This window comes from Cuculus canorus, chromosome 8, assembly GCF_017976375.1.
Source record: "Cuculus canorus isolate bCucCan1 chromosome 8, bCucCan1.pri, whole genome shotgun sequence".
NCBI lineage: Eukaryota > Metazoa > Chordata > Aves > Cuculiformes > Cuculidae > Cuculus > Cuculus canorus.
The window spans coordinates 6,593,189-6,607,441 of record NC_071408.1 but is presented as its reverse complement, the minus strand read 5'-3'; the positions used below and the strand labels follow the sequence as shown (position 1 = coordinate 6,607,441).

Here is a 14,253-nt window from a genome sequence, read left to right as displayed (position 1 = left end):
TTCCTGATTTTGCTGAACTATTAGTTTTTCCATTTTTCCAAAGACAGAACAGGCTACCTGAGCGGACAGTGCACCTCCCTTCAACGCACTCCAGCAACAACACAGCCAAAGAGGATCAGATGCACCAAATACTACAAAGATAGAAATGGCATTTGCTTGAAGACTCTCAATTCCAACTCTTCTATCTCCTTAAGGGAAAAACAAGGGAAATACCCAACCCTTTCGTTGCACCAAAATCATCTCCTGGCATTTCTGACCAGCACACATGCTGTTACAATTATGACTGGACTGCTTGGCTCCAGCATAGGGGGAATGTTAAACCAGCACACTGGCACCCATCAAAACATCTGCGAACTTCCAAAGTGGAACTGACACCATGGTAGTGGTTTATATCACACGTCAGAGAAAGGTTTCATAACTCAGATCAAACAACTTAACTCTTGAACTCCCTGTCTCGAGAGAGAGCGACCAAATGCTAGATTGCCTGTTTCTATTTCATATGGCTGTTTCATGTGGCTTCCAGCCAGTTCCATTCATTTTGCAAGCTCAGAAGTTAAAGACACACAGAACTGGCCTGAATTTCCATGAGGGACTTCTAAGAGAACAGAAACTGCTGATTCTAACAATAGCATCTTCACTGTCAGGCAGAAACAGGAGCAGCACTATCAGGATGGCACGTGAGAAATTTTTCAGCTTTTAAGTAATTTCGTTGGATATAAACTTATTCTTTTCTAGGAAACTCATATTCTTAAATAGTTGTCATAAAAGACCATTTGGCTTATAATTTTTTGCCTTTTTTGGTTTGAGGAGTTTAGACGACAATCTTACCCGTAAGAGCAAGGTGCAATCAGTAGGACTATTTCAACCACATTTCAGCCTTCTAGAGAACCACAAATTATATGCAAAATGGTATGCGCGTGCTTCCTGTAAATACCATTAAAATTCAACTCTTCTGTCAGATGCTCTTCTGTATGTCCCTTGATGAGCTGAATACAACTGTAATGAGGAACAGACCCATCCACTAGGACTTGGGTTCTCTTGAAGAGCAACTGGGGACAGCTGCAGAGGATGGAAACAAGAATGGTACAATTACATTATTATTGCACTTACTGGTATCCAGTTTGGAAAACCATAATCACGTTGCTACAAGCTGTTCTGCAACTGCAGACAGAGCAAAGGAAGTCAGTCACAATTTTCTCACAACACAATGAAGCCTTCAGCTTTTAGGTCAGGTCTTCCAGCGAAATAACATGGAATGCAATGTATCAGCAACAACAAAGCAATGCTTCATATGTATCTCAAATGTTACTTTGGAGTTTTCTAGCGTCTATCAGCCCTGATTATGTGGCTTCCCTAGGAAACAGATTTACTCCTCTTTCTCCTATGTACGGGAGGCACAAGAAGAGATTTTCCACTGCTGCTTTGGGTCATGGTTAGTCAAAAAAAATTCCTGCCAAGCTGTATCCTGCCATGTCTTTGCTTCATAAGTTTTCATATTTTGGAACAGCCTTTCTCTAGGTTTTACTTGCACACAGCAGAAAGTTGCCAAAGAATATATCTGATATTGTCATTTATCACCTCCTGTGGAAAAACAGTCTTGGAAACAAGTATTAGTATCAGATATCACAACTGAAAGTCAACACACCAAGTAGAAGATGCACTGATTTATTAATAGAATAAAACCAAAATGTAGTGACATGTTTTTCCACTATTAAAGCCAAAGAGACAATCACTGTCCCATTTATATACTCGATGGCATCATTCAGTAACTCATTCATAAACTCTGACTGACACATTCAGGCCAGGTATTACAGAAACCATTTCCACAACGAAAGCAGCTTTCCTCTGTTACAAACTGGATAGCTATGAACGCAGTCCCCACAGTCAGCAGCTGTACTGCGCTATGTTCCCTATTTTAATTCATGACACTTTCTCCACCTGGAAGCTTTTTAAAACCTTTCAACAGCAAGAGAGCAAAGCAGTGAACTTCTTGTGGGGTACAAACCCACTCTTCAGGCAAGAGAATGCACTGAGTGTTATACGAAAATGGGCTTACTTCCAATATACAGTGGGGATTACTCATTACAAGATCCCTGGCTAATTATTGGAACTTTGTGGCAACAACAACAAAGAAAGATGTTTGTAATGTAACAGTTTCCATTGTAACACGATCTCTTTTATGTGTTTCTACTTCTACATCATACATTCTGCAATGTTTTAAACTGTAACTCATCATTTATATTAATCATAGCTGCTGTGATTTCATAGATTATCAATATATAGCTTTGTGTGATCTAGCATGATCCGTAAGAAACAGGCAAAGCGACATATAGGAAATATTACAACCGACTTCGCAATTTGCCTTAATATACAAATTTCCTTTAAATCAGACTGGAGAGAGTATCAGCTAGGAAGACTAATTAAAGTAAGCACTTGGGTTTCATAGGATTAAAAACCGTTGAAAACTAATCCCTTATGGATACAAAGGAAGACAAACATCCTTTCACAGTTGTCAGGGGACAGAACGTGTTCAGAAGGAGAATAAGTTGCGGTGTTTCCGTCTGTAAGATACATATCTCTTGCACACTGCTTGGAACAGGTATCTGTGACATCAATATGCTGAAAGGCTTTGGAAAAAAACTACTGTTTTTTTCCAAGTATCCCATTTCAGGAAGGTGAAAAGCCCCATGAAGAGCCCGGTATTAGAATACGAAGATAAACAGGAACGATGAAGGCAGATGTTGAACCCCAAATGACAGTCTTGTGAAAAAAGAGCCTCTAAAATTTGAAAACAATATTAAAGGAAAAGAGAAATAGAGTGCATTTTACTGGCACGGCAGAAACCCAGATACAACATACAGCACACAAGCCCACAGTCATCATATCATCCATAACTAGCTGGCTTATGTGAATATAGTAGTCATGTAGCAGAAGAAGCTGGGGAGTTTCCTGGAGTCACATTTACTGCTGGAGTTTGGCCGTCCATATTGGAATGGGATTTGGTACTGGAGTTTTCAGATTGAACCGACTGTTCAGAAATAGCAGAAGAAGCACAGCTGGCATGCTCACTCTCCTGTGCCTTAACACTGGGAGTGGGGTTTCCCTTAGCTGTCCCAGCATGATTGTGAGACTGACTGGCTTGTCTCCCTGCTTCTGCCTCCTGCTGCTGCAGCATCCGCTCCACCTCTATCTCAAGTTCCATATTCTCCTCATCTGCCTCCACTTCCAGCTGCTGCATTAACTCCTCCAGCTTCCTGGCCTTGCGGAGTTCATTCTGCTGTATGATTGTGCACAGGTGCTCCGTGAGGTGCTCCTTAATCTCCGTTTTGTGTTGGAGGTCCAGCTTGGCTGCCACATACTCCGACTCAGCCTTATCATATCGCTTCCTGCAAAATCATAATTTCTAGAGGGTTAGTTCACAAGGCACTCTACAATGTGACACGACAGATACTTTACGCATCCCTGAAATACAACATGCTCTGCAATACATTATGTCAGCTATTCATGACACGCAAAAGAGAAGAAAATCAAGTGTGAATGGATCAGATCTTCTCTTCTTAGCCTCCACTGCTGCTGTATTCCAGAAGTTAATTTGCCTGTCTGAAATCTACAGATTGAATCACAAATGAGCATTTTTCACTGCCTGTTTTAAGAGATGCATCACTAGCAGCAGAAAGAAACCATTAGAAATGGTAGTGTTTTCAGACTTCTAATGAACACCTATCCAATAAACTGAAACACTGCAAAACAGTTGTGTGTTTTCTAACCCAACCATCCACTGATAGATACAGATGCCACAAAGGCGCTGCACATCACACATTTACATTTGTATCTGCTCTAGAAGCGCACTCTTCCGGCTATCCATACACATGTTCAGAAAATCATGAGTAGCGCAGACTGACACGGCATATGACATCAATAATGATCACAACTTCTGCGTGGCAACAGATGTTGGATTTTATTGTAAGCATCCCCCCCGACACACACCTCCTGCCAATTTGTACTTCCTGTCATAGCAAATATAGCAAAAAGGAAATATTCCAAATATTTATTGAGGTTAACACATCCGGGATATCTAGCACTTCAGTGGTTGGTGTCCACATTAGTGATGCATCTTCCACTGCATTCAGTGAATCTGCATATTAATGCTGATTTAATTAAGAGAAAGATGGATGCAGTCTTGCTCATCAGGAAAGGGAACATGCAAAGGCTTTTGCAGATTGACTACCTGATGTACTTTACAGAGTGTTCACAAAACTAACATTAGTAAGGTGGTTGAATAAAGAATTCATCTGTTTTACAAAACCAGATTCAAATACCTGGTTAATCAAAGCAACAGAAAGACAGGAGAGATCCTCTGCTCGGGGAAACAGAAGGAAATAAGACATAGAAAAGCCTTCCCAGATATAATAATCACAAAATTTTGACCCAGCTGCAAAGGCTATATCTGTGGTGGGCAGCAGATGCCTGCTTGAGCTGCCCTCATAAAAAAAGTCAAAAATTCCCTGAGCCAGGTATCTGAAATGGGAAAACTAATGCTACGCTGGACACTTAAACCTCTGGGCTGAATTCACACACATTCTTCACATCATATTTACAAAAATTACATTTCACAGCAATAGTCAAATGCCCTTAGCTATATATGGGCTCAGGATTATTTAAGATTGCACTTTATGACCCACTGAAATTATTTGTGTTTTAGCCCTAAAATGTAAGGCAAGAACTAAAAATGTGCTTAAAAAGACACCACTTTAAAGTAAATCAGCTTTGTCTCGTAACGCAAAAAACTATAACACTGGAAGTATCTAACTCTCATTTCCAAATCCTTCCCTCAAAAAAAGAAAGACTTCCTAAGTTCATGAAAGTCATTAAGTATTCTGTAAAGTTTATCCTCTTCATCTTACCAGCATCCCCTTTTCCTATCTTCATTAAAAACTGCTTTCTAGAGGTCAGAGCCATTTGTGTTATATACTGTTTAGCCATTAAGCGTTTCAAATAGACACATTATTACAAAATTTTGGTGAGGAAATTTCCAGGAGTATTTAATGGGTTTAGAAACCAGACTTAAACCTAACACACATTGAAAGGTTTTTCCTCTGAGGATATGAAATTCACTATTCATATGCACTCAGCTCTGGAAAGTGCAGTTTATCTTAGATATTTCAAATGACAAGTAAACAAAAAAATCCTTATTTTTTAGCTACTGCTATTTTTGCAAAGACTAATTACCATGTTTATTGGCCTGTGGTCAATGTATAGTAGAAATCATAAGTATAAATATATGTTCAACACACTGAATTGTGAACCAAAAGCCACAACCAAACATTTCAATTTTATTGAATGGCAAAGTAAACATGCTGATATTTATCTACTGATGTTGTGGTTTACCCACAACTAATAGGGTGTTCCGAATAATTTCTTGCATTTAAGGGACTCATCAGAACCAGAGTGATTAAAGGCACATTGTGAAGAGCGAAAGCTTGCTTTTCCCTTCAATTTTTGGTCCCAGTTCCAAAAGTACTTCAGCAGTATTACACGTTTCAAGCTTAATTGGTCCCATTGATTCCAACTGGACCAGAGCTGTCATCAACAAGCAAGTTTCCCTGAAAAGGAATTTCATTTTAGGACTTTAAAAAAAACCTCCTTCCCCCTGAGAAGAAATAAACAACCTTGAAACAATAAAGCAGGGCTTATGGACAACTGCACCATTAAAGCAGTTAAGTATGTCTCGTGACAGCATGAAGCTGGAAAGCACAGTCTGCAGTCAGCAAACCTACTTCAGTTTCCAGATTCCAAGGGAAAAATTGGGAAATAAAACCCATGCTTTTACCACAAGATTTGAAAGCCCCCCAGACTGCGACCACTTTAACTACACAATGACATAACTCCGTTACTGCTTTGGTGACAGGAAACAGCATTTTCTCCCTCCACTCAGGCAGGGCTACTGCCTCCTCCCTGTCTGTTGCTTACCGGGCATAGGAGTAGTCCAGGCTGGCCTGGTCAATGCGGTTCCGCAGGATGCCAATGTCAGCAGATACCATGTCATCCAGAGCTTGTAACTCCTTCTGAATCCTTTTTAGTTTCACTGTTTCTGCTTGAGTTCTCTTGGATCTGCAAAAGGAAGATGCTTTTTTTTTTTTCCCCTCTTCTCAAGTCTTGACATAACGGGCCCCATTCAATTTGCAGAGCAAGTCTTTAAGAGCTATTCAGAAGGTTTCTCCTTTATGGTTTAAGACTTTTGATCTTTTTAATATCCACAGGGATCTAAAATGACTGCTATTAAAGGACTACAGCAAAATTACGTAATGACTATAATCAAAGTGCCTAAACTGGATTGTGTTTCTTCGCTGTGGAAACACACAAGAAGCTGCTGTATCTAAGTAGTTCTCAGTGTAAGGAAACAGGAAATGGCTGGGGGGGAGCGAGAGGGGGAAGGGTATTTAGCCCTGCAAATATCCCCTTTCAAAGAAGGCCAGTTAGTGGGGCCAAAAAGTCACCTAACCTAAGCTTGATTTCCATTTTGTAAAATTATTCCTGCAAGGTCCAGCCAAATCCCAATGAAGTCAATGGAAAGTTTGACATCAAACACAAAGGACTTCAATCAAGCCTTATGTAACCTTTTTCAACTCACCCTATTCATGCCTAAGTTCTGAAAAACTACATGTTGCTAAGGGCGGCGAGCTTTGATGGATTTCACTCCCAAGCAAGCTAAGTAGCTTTTATACCAGGTCACTTTGCTGTCATTCCTCACCACCAGCAAAACCATGCTTTTCAGCCACTGCCTTACACCCCAAAGCAAGTACCTGAAAGCAAGGCAAGGTCTGAAGGAAGTGACACCCCCTCTCATTTGATCAGCTGATGCAAGCAGAGAGAAACAGATATCCTGTAGTATTGCTTAGAGCCTGAAGGTGGCCTTTGGATGTCAGACCTAACTCCCAGGCTTCCAAGTCACCCTCTCCCTCCTCATGCTCTACTTTCAGAAAGAAGAACCCAGCCTGGAAGTCACATTCACGTTTGCTGTCCTACTGTGACTCAGACCAAGCATACCAGTGTGTTATCTCTGCCAGGTAAAGGAAAACAAAATCTTTAGAACCTCAGAGAGAATCTTCTGCACAGTACTGGCTGAGTTCACCCGTGCCACCCAAGAGCTTTGATGGGCAGAACATAACACATTTCTGCCAGAGCGCTGTGAGCCTGAAAGCTTCACATCTTCCTTGATCCAGTGCTATCTGCTGCTCCAACATCCTTCCTCTACAAACCCTGACTTCCCTGTAGTCTTAAACCACCTCAGTGGACAACACTGTACAATACCTTAAACTCTGGTCACCTGAACAGCAAGAATAACTGTGAGAACATGTGAATTTTTATAATTTCTAATCAGTCAATGGTAAAATGTCACCTTCCTAAACTTAGAGTTGATCGCCTTCTCTTTCAACACATATAAATATGAAGGAGTCAAAAGCTCAAACAGAAATAGCTAGTTTCCCTTCAAAGGCTAGGAGTAAAATAAAACTTTCCTTAAATCCAGTGAAAACAAAGCAGGAACGAGGATGAGCATCCAAACTTCCAAGCATTCTTTTACTGCCAGGCAAGCTAATTCTTGAATTGAATAATAATTTTCCCATCTGCGCACAGAGCTGCAGCTTTGGAAGCGTGAGAAGCTTAGTCAGAGCTTCTTGGCCAGCACTTGTTATCAAAGGGAAATGTCAATCACGGCTGCTAACTTGTGGAGCGGTACATAAGGAGCACAGAGAGGAGGAAAAAGGGAGATCTAAATAGAAGATATGGCACTCACTGCACGTGAAAATTAATCCTTTCCTTAGTCCATGTTGCAGTGTAGCCCCTTACCTCTCAGCGATAGCTTTAGCCAGGAGTGCCTTCTTGCGTTTATTCTTCTCTTCTATCAGCCGCTGCTCTTGCTGGAGGATTTCCCATCGTGACTTCTCCTGCCTGCTCATTGATGAGATCAAAATCAATAGAAAGTTCCCTGTTCCCCAAATGATACAACATTCACCATCATATTTCCTGCAGCAAATCCTTAAAATGTCAAAGGAACAATAAACAGGTTTCAGTTCTGAGGAAAGACTCATCTGCAAGATGTCATTTAGATCAATAAAACATTTCCAGATGAAATCTGTTGATCAGAACCAATATCTTCATAAGCAAGTAAGCTGCTGGTTAATTCAGCTTTGCTGGAAGAAAGAACATAAAGCATTTTTCAGAAGTGGATCAAATTTTTCATTTAAAGGATGTGCTTCTCCACTAGGCAGAAGCAGTTTCAGGTTTCTTACTGGCTGTTAGAAGTTGCTATCTGTTCAGTGTGCCAACGTAGCCACTTTTTTGGAAATGTTTTTTCTATAAAACAGATCATTTCACAGATCTGCTTTACAATACAGCCCCCAAATAATTAAAATGATATAACTGAAGATCTGGTAAAAGTTACAGTGAAAATTAGCAAAAAGGAAGAACAAGAATTCACTTTTGTCACTAGGGAAAGAGTTATATGGATTCCATTTAGAATCATTTAGTTTGGAAAAGGACCTTTAAGATCATCAAGTCCAAGTCATTTTCTAGACTATAACTATAGAGATACAGCCAGTCCCAGAAGATGGAAGGCAAGGTTTCGGATGAGAGGGGACAACCTGTACAAACACAACTGGGGGGGTAGCGAAACAGAAGGAGAAACAAAAACTGCTTGGCTGCTTTTCCATTTGGTTGTATTCTTCATACCCTCAAGGGGTCTCACCTCAAAAATTGTGTAACTTAAAAAGTGTAGCTTAAAACTACCCAAGTAACTCAGCTATATTAATCTTAACAACCATTCCTGCACAACAATCTTTATTCAGACTTCTCCTCACCACCCTATTCCTAAATCTCACATACAGAAATACGAGTAAGATTTAAATTCAAGTGCACAGAGTAAGATGAGATCAGCAGTTTTAGGGGGTGGTTGTTACAGCCAGAAGTCATTTGCTCCTCCCACAGTGAAAAACATCTGTGCAAAGCTTTAGCTATCTTCTCCCCTGTCATGTAACGTCTTATTTTTCACCACCAGGAAGGAGTTGAACAGCCAATGCCACCGGTGAGATGCACCCACACGAGGAATTCGGCACTGCTCTTTGAAGTGGTGCTGTTCTGGTGAAGGGACAGCTATTCACAGGTAGGTGATCCCAGCCAGGAACCAGACAGTTAAATGGCAGGCAGCAAGGCCAGCTGCTGCAGCCTCTAAAGGCACACTGGTCTAAAACAAACCTCCCGGATCCTTCTGAGTTTGGAATCTGAGAGAAGCCACACTCTGCTTCTCCACACAAGTGCTGCTGACTGCCACACTCCTGCCAATCCAGCAGGAAGCACCTACAGACCTCTTCAAGCCCCTCAGAGCTCCTATGGACAGATCTAACCAGAGACAGGGTATGGCACATCACACCTGGAAAGCTGTTATTCTGGGCGAATACAAAAGATGCATGGAAAACTGGTGGCCAGCTAGTTTTTGCTGATTATATTGGCAGAAAAAAAAAGAAAATTAGCACTTGGATACAGAAAGCAAAACAAGCGTGAAGAGGTAAAACCAAGTAATTTCTTAGAAATGCCTGCCCTCTCTAGCACTTAGACAACAGCTAAAACAGCCTCTAAACGAGGTTACTATCTGAATTCTGGATGTCAAACTGCCACATTCAATCACAATCCCAGAGAGCCACGTTCAGTACTTTTTCCTTTCTCTCTCTCACATGTACTGGTTTGATGCTTCTGAGGGAGGTACGCAACCCTTTGAAGGCTAATGCACAGGCTGAGAGCCTTGGGACCGGTTTTACCTTGCATCATAAAAGCTGGAGAACTGCTTAAACCTGAAATTTTGCTTCCTTACTGACAGTTCTGGCGTTAACAAATCTATACCAATACTATGAAGAGAACCCAAAGTTACGCAAACCACAGCATAAAAAATCATAGAATAGTTTGGGTTGGAAGGGACCTTAAAGATCACCTAGTTCCAATGCCCCCTGCCTAGTTCCAACCCTCCCACTGGATCAGACTGTCCAAGGCCCCATCCAACCTGGCCTTGAACACTTCCAGGGATGGGGCAGCCACAACTTCCCTGGGCAACCTGTCCCAGTGGCTCATCACTCTCATTGTGAAGAAATTCCTCCTTATGTTTAGTCTATCTTCCAAAACAGCTTTTGGTTGTGGCTGCTGCCTGTTCTACGCAGCATGACACAGCTGAGTTTACATCTCCATAAACCATTAAGACAATCCTGCATCTTGGACACTTCAGGATATGCAGTCCCATTACCACAAGAAATCATTTGGAGCCAGCACGGTGCGTATCTGCACAGACTGCACTATACAATTCGCTCTTGAATCAGGCTTAACCCAAGTAGAAATGAAAAACAAAGGTTCAGTGCAGGGGAAGCAAAAGTGATCTTTCAAATCTTCCTAACAGATACAAGAAAGTTCACTTCACTGTACAACAAAAGAATGAGTCAGTTCAGAATAAAAGCCCTCCTCTGATTTTACTGACTTACTAACAATTCCACTTTCTTTTTCTCCACCCTGGAGTTCGGCTTTGCAGGGCAGGTCTGTGCATTGTCACTGCTGTTACAGGAATCTACCAGTGGCACTTCCTTCTGCTGGTCTCGGTCGTCATTTTGCCTTTGATCTGCTGAAGGAGGATGAGGTGATGGCACAGGCTGCTGAGGATGACCGGGCTTCTGGCTTGGTACAGAAAGTAACTGGTCAGGAGAAACAGAGGCTGCTCCACCCTGCAGTCCCAGCTTCTGACATTGCTGTTGGAAGGCTTTTTCTCTTTGTGTTTGTTTCCGACTTTTATTCACAGTGTGGGTGCGATGTTGCTGCTCCAAATCTATCAATGGATGAGAGGGAGAAACAGGAGTAATCCAAATCTGAAGATCAAATACACTCCTGTGAATTAGCTTTTCTGGGCAAGAAAACAAACTGGTGCAAACCCAGCCTAGGGAAAAGACATGCCAAGGTGTCCAGGAAGGCAACATGGGAGAAAACCCAGGAACTTGGAAATGTTTTGTAAGCCCAAAGAATCAGAAGTTGTAGAGGATCTGATCATCTGAAAAGAGGGGAGGGAGCAATAAGGGGCCTGAACTGAAGGACTAAAGAGAGGCCTTAGGGAGGACTGGAAATAACACTTTGGGGAATCAAGGACAGGCAGATGTAGGGCTAAAGAAGGAACTCGGGGCAGTCTGGTGGGCAAGCTGGGGATTTATGAAATGAAGAATGGGGAAGAACAGATGGTGAAGATGACAGAAGGGGAAAGAGCAGGCTGCAAACATGAGTGGGTAGTGGGCAGATAGATGTGCAGGACAAGGGGCTGGTGAGTTTGGAAACGTGACAGAGACGTTGAGGGTGGGAGAGACAGAGGGGCAGGATGAGAGACACAGAGGAGCAGTGAGAGATTGGGCCTGGATGGAGGGGCTGAGGGAGTGACAGGAGAAACGAGGGTCTGCTTGGAGAGGCTGGATGAGTGGAGGGGACGGACACAGGTGTGGATGTCGAGGGCTGAGTGGCTGAACGAGGCTGAAGGACGGGGGATGAATGAAGGCTAAAGGGGCGCGAAGCCACGGGGGTCGTCAAGGCGGAGGAAAAGATCGCGGAGGGCTGAGGGGGCTGCACAGAGCGGCGGGAGGGCCGAGTACACCGGGGGTCGGGGGGTCGGGCGCAGCTGCGGAGGCGCCTCCGGCCCCGAACCCCGGCGGCGTCCGTACCTGGGCGCTGGCCCCGCAGGCGCCGCAGCTCCTCCTGCGAGAAGCCAGCCCAGCCCTCCGCCATGGCGCTTCTTCCTCCTTCCGGTGCCGCCGTGGCAACAGGGCCCGGGGCTGCCCCGGCACCGCCGTCCGCCCGCCACAGGCGAACGCCGCGGGCAGCCCCAAGAGGCCCTCGAGTCTCCGCGGCAACGCAGGCAACACGGTGCCCTGCGGAGAAGGGCGTGGCCGGCGCGTGACAAGCCTGCCGGGAGCAGAAGGGGGCGTGACCTTCTGGTGCAGGAGGGGGCGTGGCCTCCGTGCATAAGGGGGCGTGACCTACAGGTGCAAGGGGCGTGGCCTGGAAGGTGCAGGCGGGGGTGCAGGGAAAGGCAGGGATGAGGGGAAGCCTGCGGTGCAGGAAAACCCGGAGTGCAGGAAAAGCCGGGCTGCAGGAAAAGCCTGGAGTGCAGGGAAAGACAGGATGCAAGGAAAGCCGGGGTGCAGGGAAAGGCGGGGGTGCAGCCAGGGCTGTGCATGGGGCACGTTCCAGGGGCTCCTGAGAATGGAATGCTGTCAGGGGCCCAGAATGTCCTGGCTGATAATAGAATCGTAGGATGGTTTGGGTTGGAAGAGACCCTGAATATCATCCGGTTCCAAGCCCCCTGCCATGGGCAGGTTATAATTAGGAATAAATGAGGAGGAGGAGCCGCTCCCTAATAAAGCCAGCTTCAAGGGGCATCACCACGGCCCCCGGTCATTTATACTTTGTAATTAAGTGGTTACAAAAGCAGTCAAGATGCCTCCTCCAGTGCAGGGTACCCAGAGCACACCGGTGGGATCTGCGGAGTGAGAGAGCTCTGAAGCAGGGACACCCACACAGATACAATCGTAGAATCATAGAATGGTGTGGGTTGGCAGGGACCTTAAAGCCCATCCAGTTCCAACCCCCCTGCCATGGGCAGGGACACCTCCCACTGGATCAGGCTGCCCAAGGCCCATCCAACCTGGCCTTGAACACCTCCAGGGATGGGACAGCCACAACTTCCCTGGGCAACCTGTGCCGGTGCTTTGCCACCGTCATCATGAAGAATTTCTTCCTAATGTTTAATCTAATTCTTTCTCCTTCCAATTTAATGCCATTCCCCCTCATCCTATCACTACATGCCCTTGCAAAAAGTCCCTACCCAGCGTTCTTGTAGACCCCCTTCAGGTACTGGAAGGCCACTAAAATGCCATTTTCTCAATCAGAGCAAGCTTACAGATGTCAAAAGAAGCAGTCCCAAGATTCTAGGCATTCCTAGAATGCCTCGAGGAAATGGAATGCCATAGGGAGCTCAGGAAGAGTTGTAGGATGGTTTGGGTTGGAAGGGATCTTGAAGGTCATACAGTTCCAACCCCCCTGCGGCGGAGGGTATAATTAGGGCAAGGTATAATTAGGCATAAACAAAGAGGAGGAGCTGCTCCCAAACAAAGCAGGCCTTAAGGAGCATCACCGCAGCCCTCTGATCATTTGTAATTTCTAATTAGATGGTTATGAGAGCAGTCAAGATGCCTCCTCCAGTACAGGGTATCCAAAGCACGCCTGTGGGATCTGCGGAGTGAGGGAGCTCTGACACAGGGCCATCTGCACAGCTATGTCCTGATGGGCTGTAGTGAGTTACAGTGACACCGCTGTGAGAAGTTCAGCAAGGAAAATTGTTATTTTGCTCATGCTGATGTTTCTGAAGGCCTTCTTTGACCATTATGCACAAGAATGGACACACATTCTTCCTCTTTAGGTATGAAGTGACGAGATCCTCCAACTAACAGCAATATTCTCTCAATGGCCATGAAAACATGCATTTTTTTTCCACCCAGCCCAAATTTTTGTGGCCACTCTAAGCCTATCAGAGGTCTTGCGTACAAACTTACTTCCCACCAGGAGAAAGCCAGGTGGAACACTAGGGCACGAGCCCTAGGGTTAGCTGAAGCCATCCAGGAGACTGGAGGCTTAAATAATACATCATTGACTATAAAATAGTGACATATTCAGTGCCTAACCACATCCCTCCCATTTCCAATCTGTAAAGGATTAGTCAAGCTCTGAAGTATTGCTGTCTCCCAGAGAAAACTCATAATTTGATGACCATGTATGACTTCACGATTTATCACAGTAGCACTTCTAACTGCTCCTGCATGACTAACATGTCCCATAAATACCAGCCCTGGTCAGAGATGTGGTCCTGAGCTGCCACTCACTGGCAGGCATTCAGTGTTTCCGATGGGGTTTGGCTGAGTGCCTTTGGGGAGCAGAAGTGTCACTGTTTTCCTCCTGTGACTTAGCTGTTGGACTTGGTACCGAGCAGAGGCATCATAGGCATCCAGCTGAGAGCAAGCAGAGTCTGGCTATCTAGATTCTGTAGATACTTGTCCATCCTGTGTGGGGCTGGGGCGTACCGAGTGGCCCTTCAGATGGGATCATGTCTTCCTCAGGGAAAAGTGACTGAGCACAGAAGAGATCTGAACAAGAACCATAATCCAACCTCGACCCAAATGCTCTCAA

At 44.4% G+C, this 14,253-nt stretch overlaps 1 protein-coding gene across 3 annotated transcripts; it reads right to left on the bottom strand.

The window, feature by feature from the left end:
* Window positions 1–1,646: 1,646 nt before the first annotated feature.
* Window positions 1,647–11,919, bottom strand: GORAB (golgin, RAB6 interacting). 3 transcript variants are annotated; one of them, XM_054073549.1, is made up of 5 exons: window positions 11,733–11,895; window positions 10,525–10,858; window positions 7,849–7,950; window positions 5,971–6,111; window positions 1,647–3,386 (listed from the first exon to the last, which is right to left on the bottom strand). In XM_054073549.1, the coding sequence occupies exons 1-5, from the start codon at window positions 11,794–11,796 to the stop codon at window positions 2,921–2,923; spliced, it is 1,107 nt and encodes a 368-aa protein (XP_053929524.1). In that variant the 5' UTR covers window positions 11,797–11,895; the 3' UTR covers window positions 1,647–2,920. The 3 variants fall into 3 exon arrangements, with proteins under 3 accessions (XP_053929524.1, XP_053929522.1, XP_053929525.1); XM_054073547.1 differs by lacking the exon at window positions 11,733–11,895 and having other exon boundaries at window positions 10,525–11,690; XM_054073550.1 differs by lacking the exon at window positions 1,647–3,386 and having other exon boundaries at window positions 5,967–6,111; window positions 11,733–11,919.
* Between the last annotated feature and the right edge of the window lie 2,334 nt (window positions 11,920–14,253).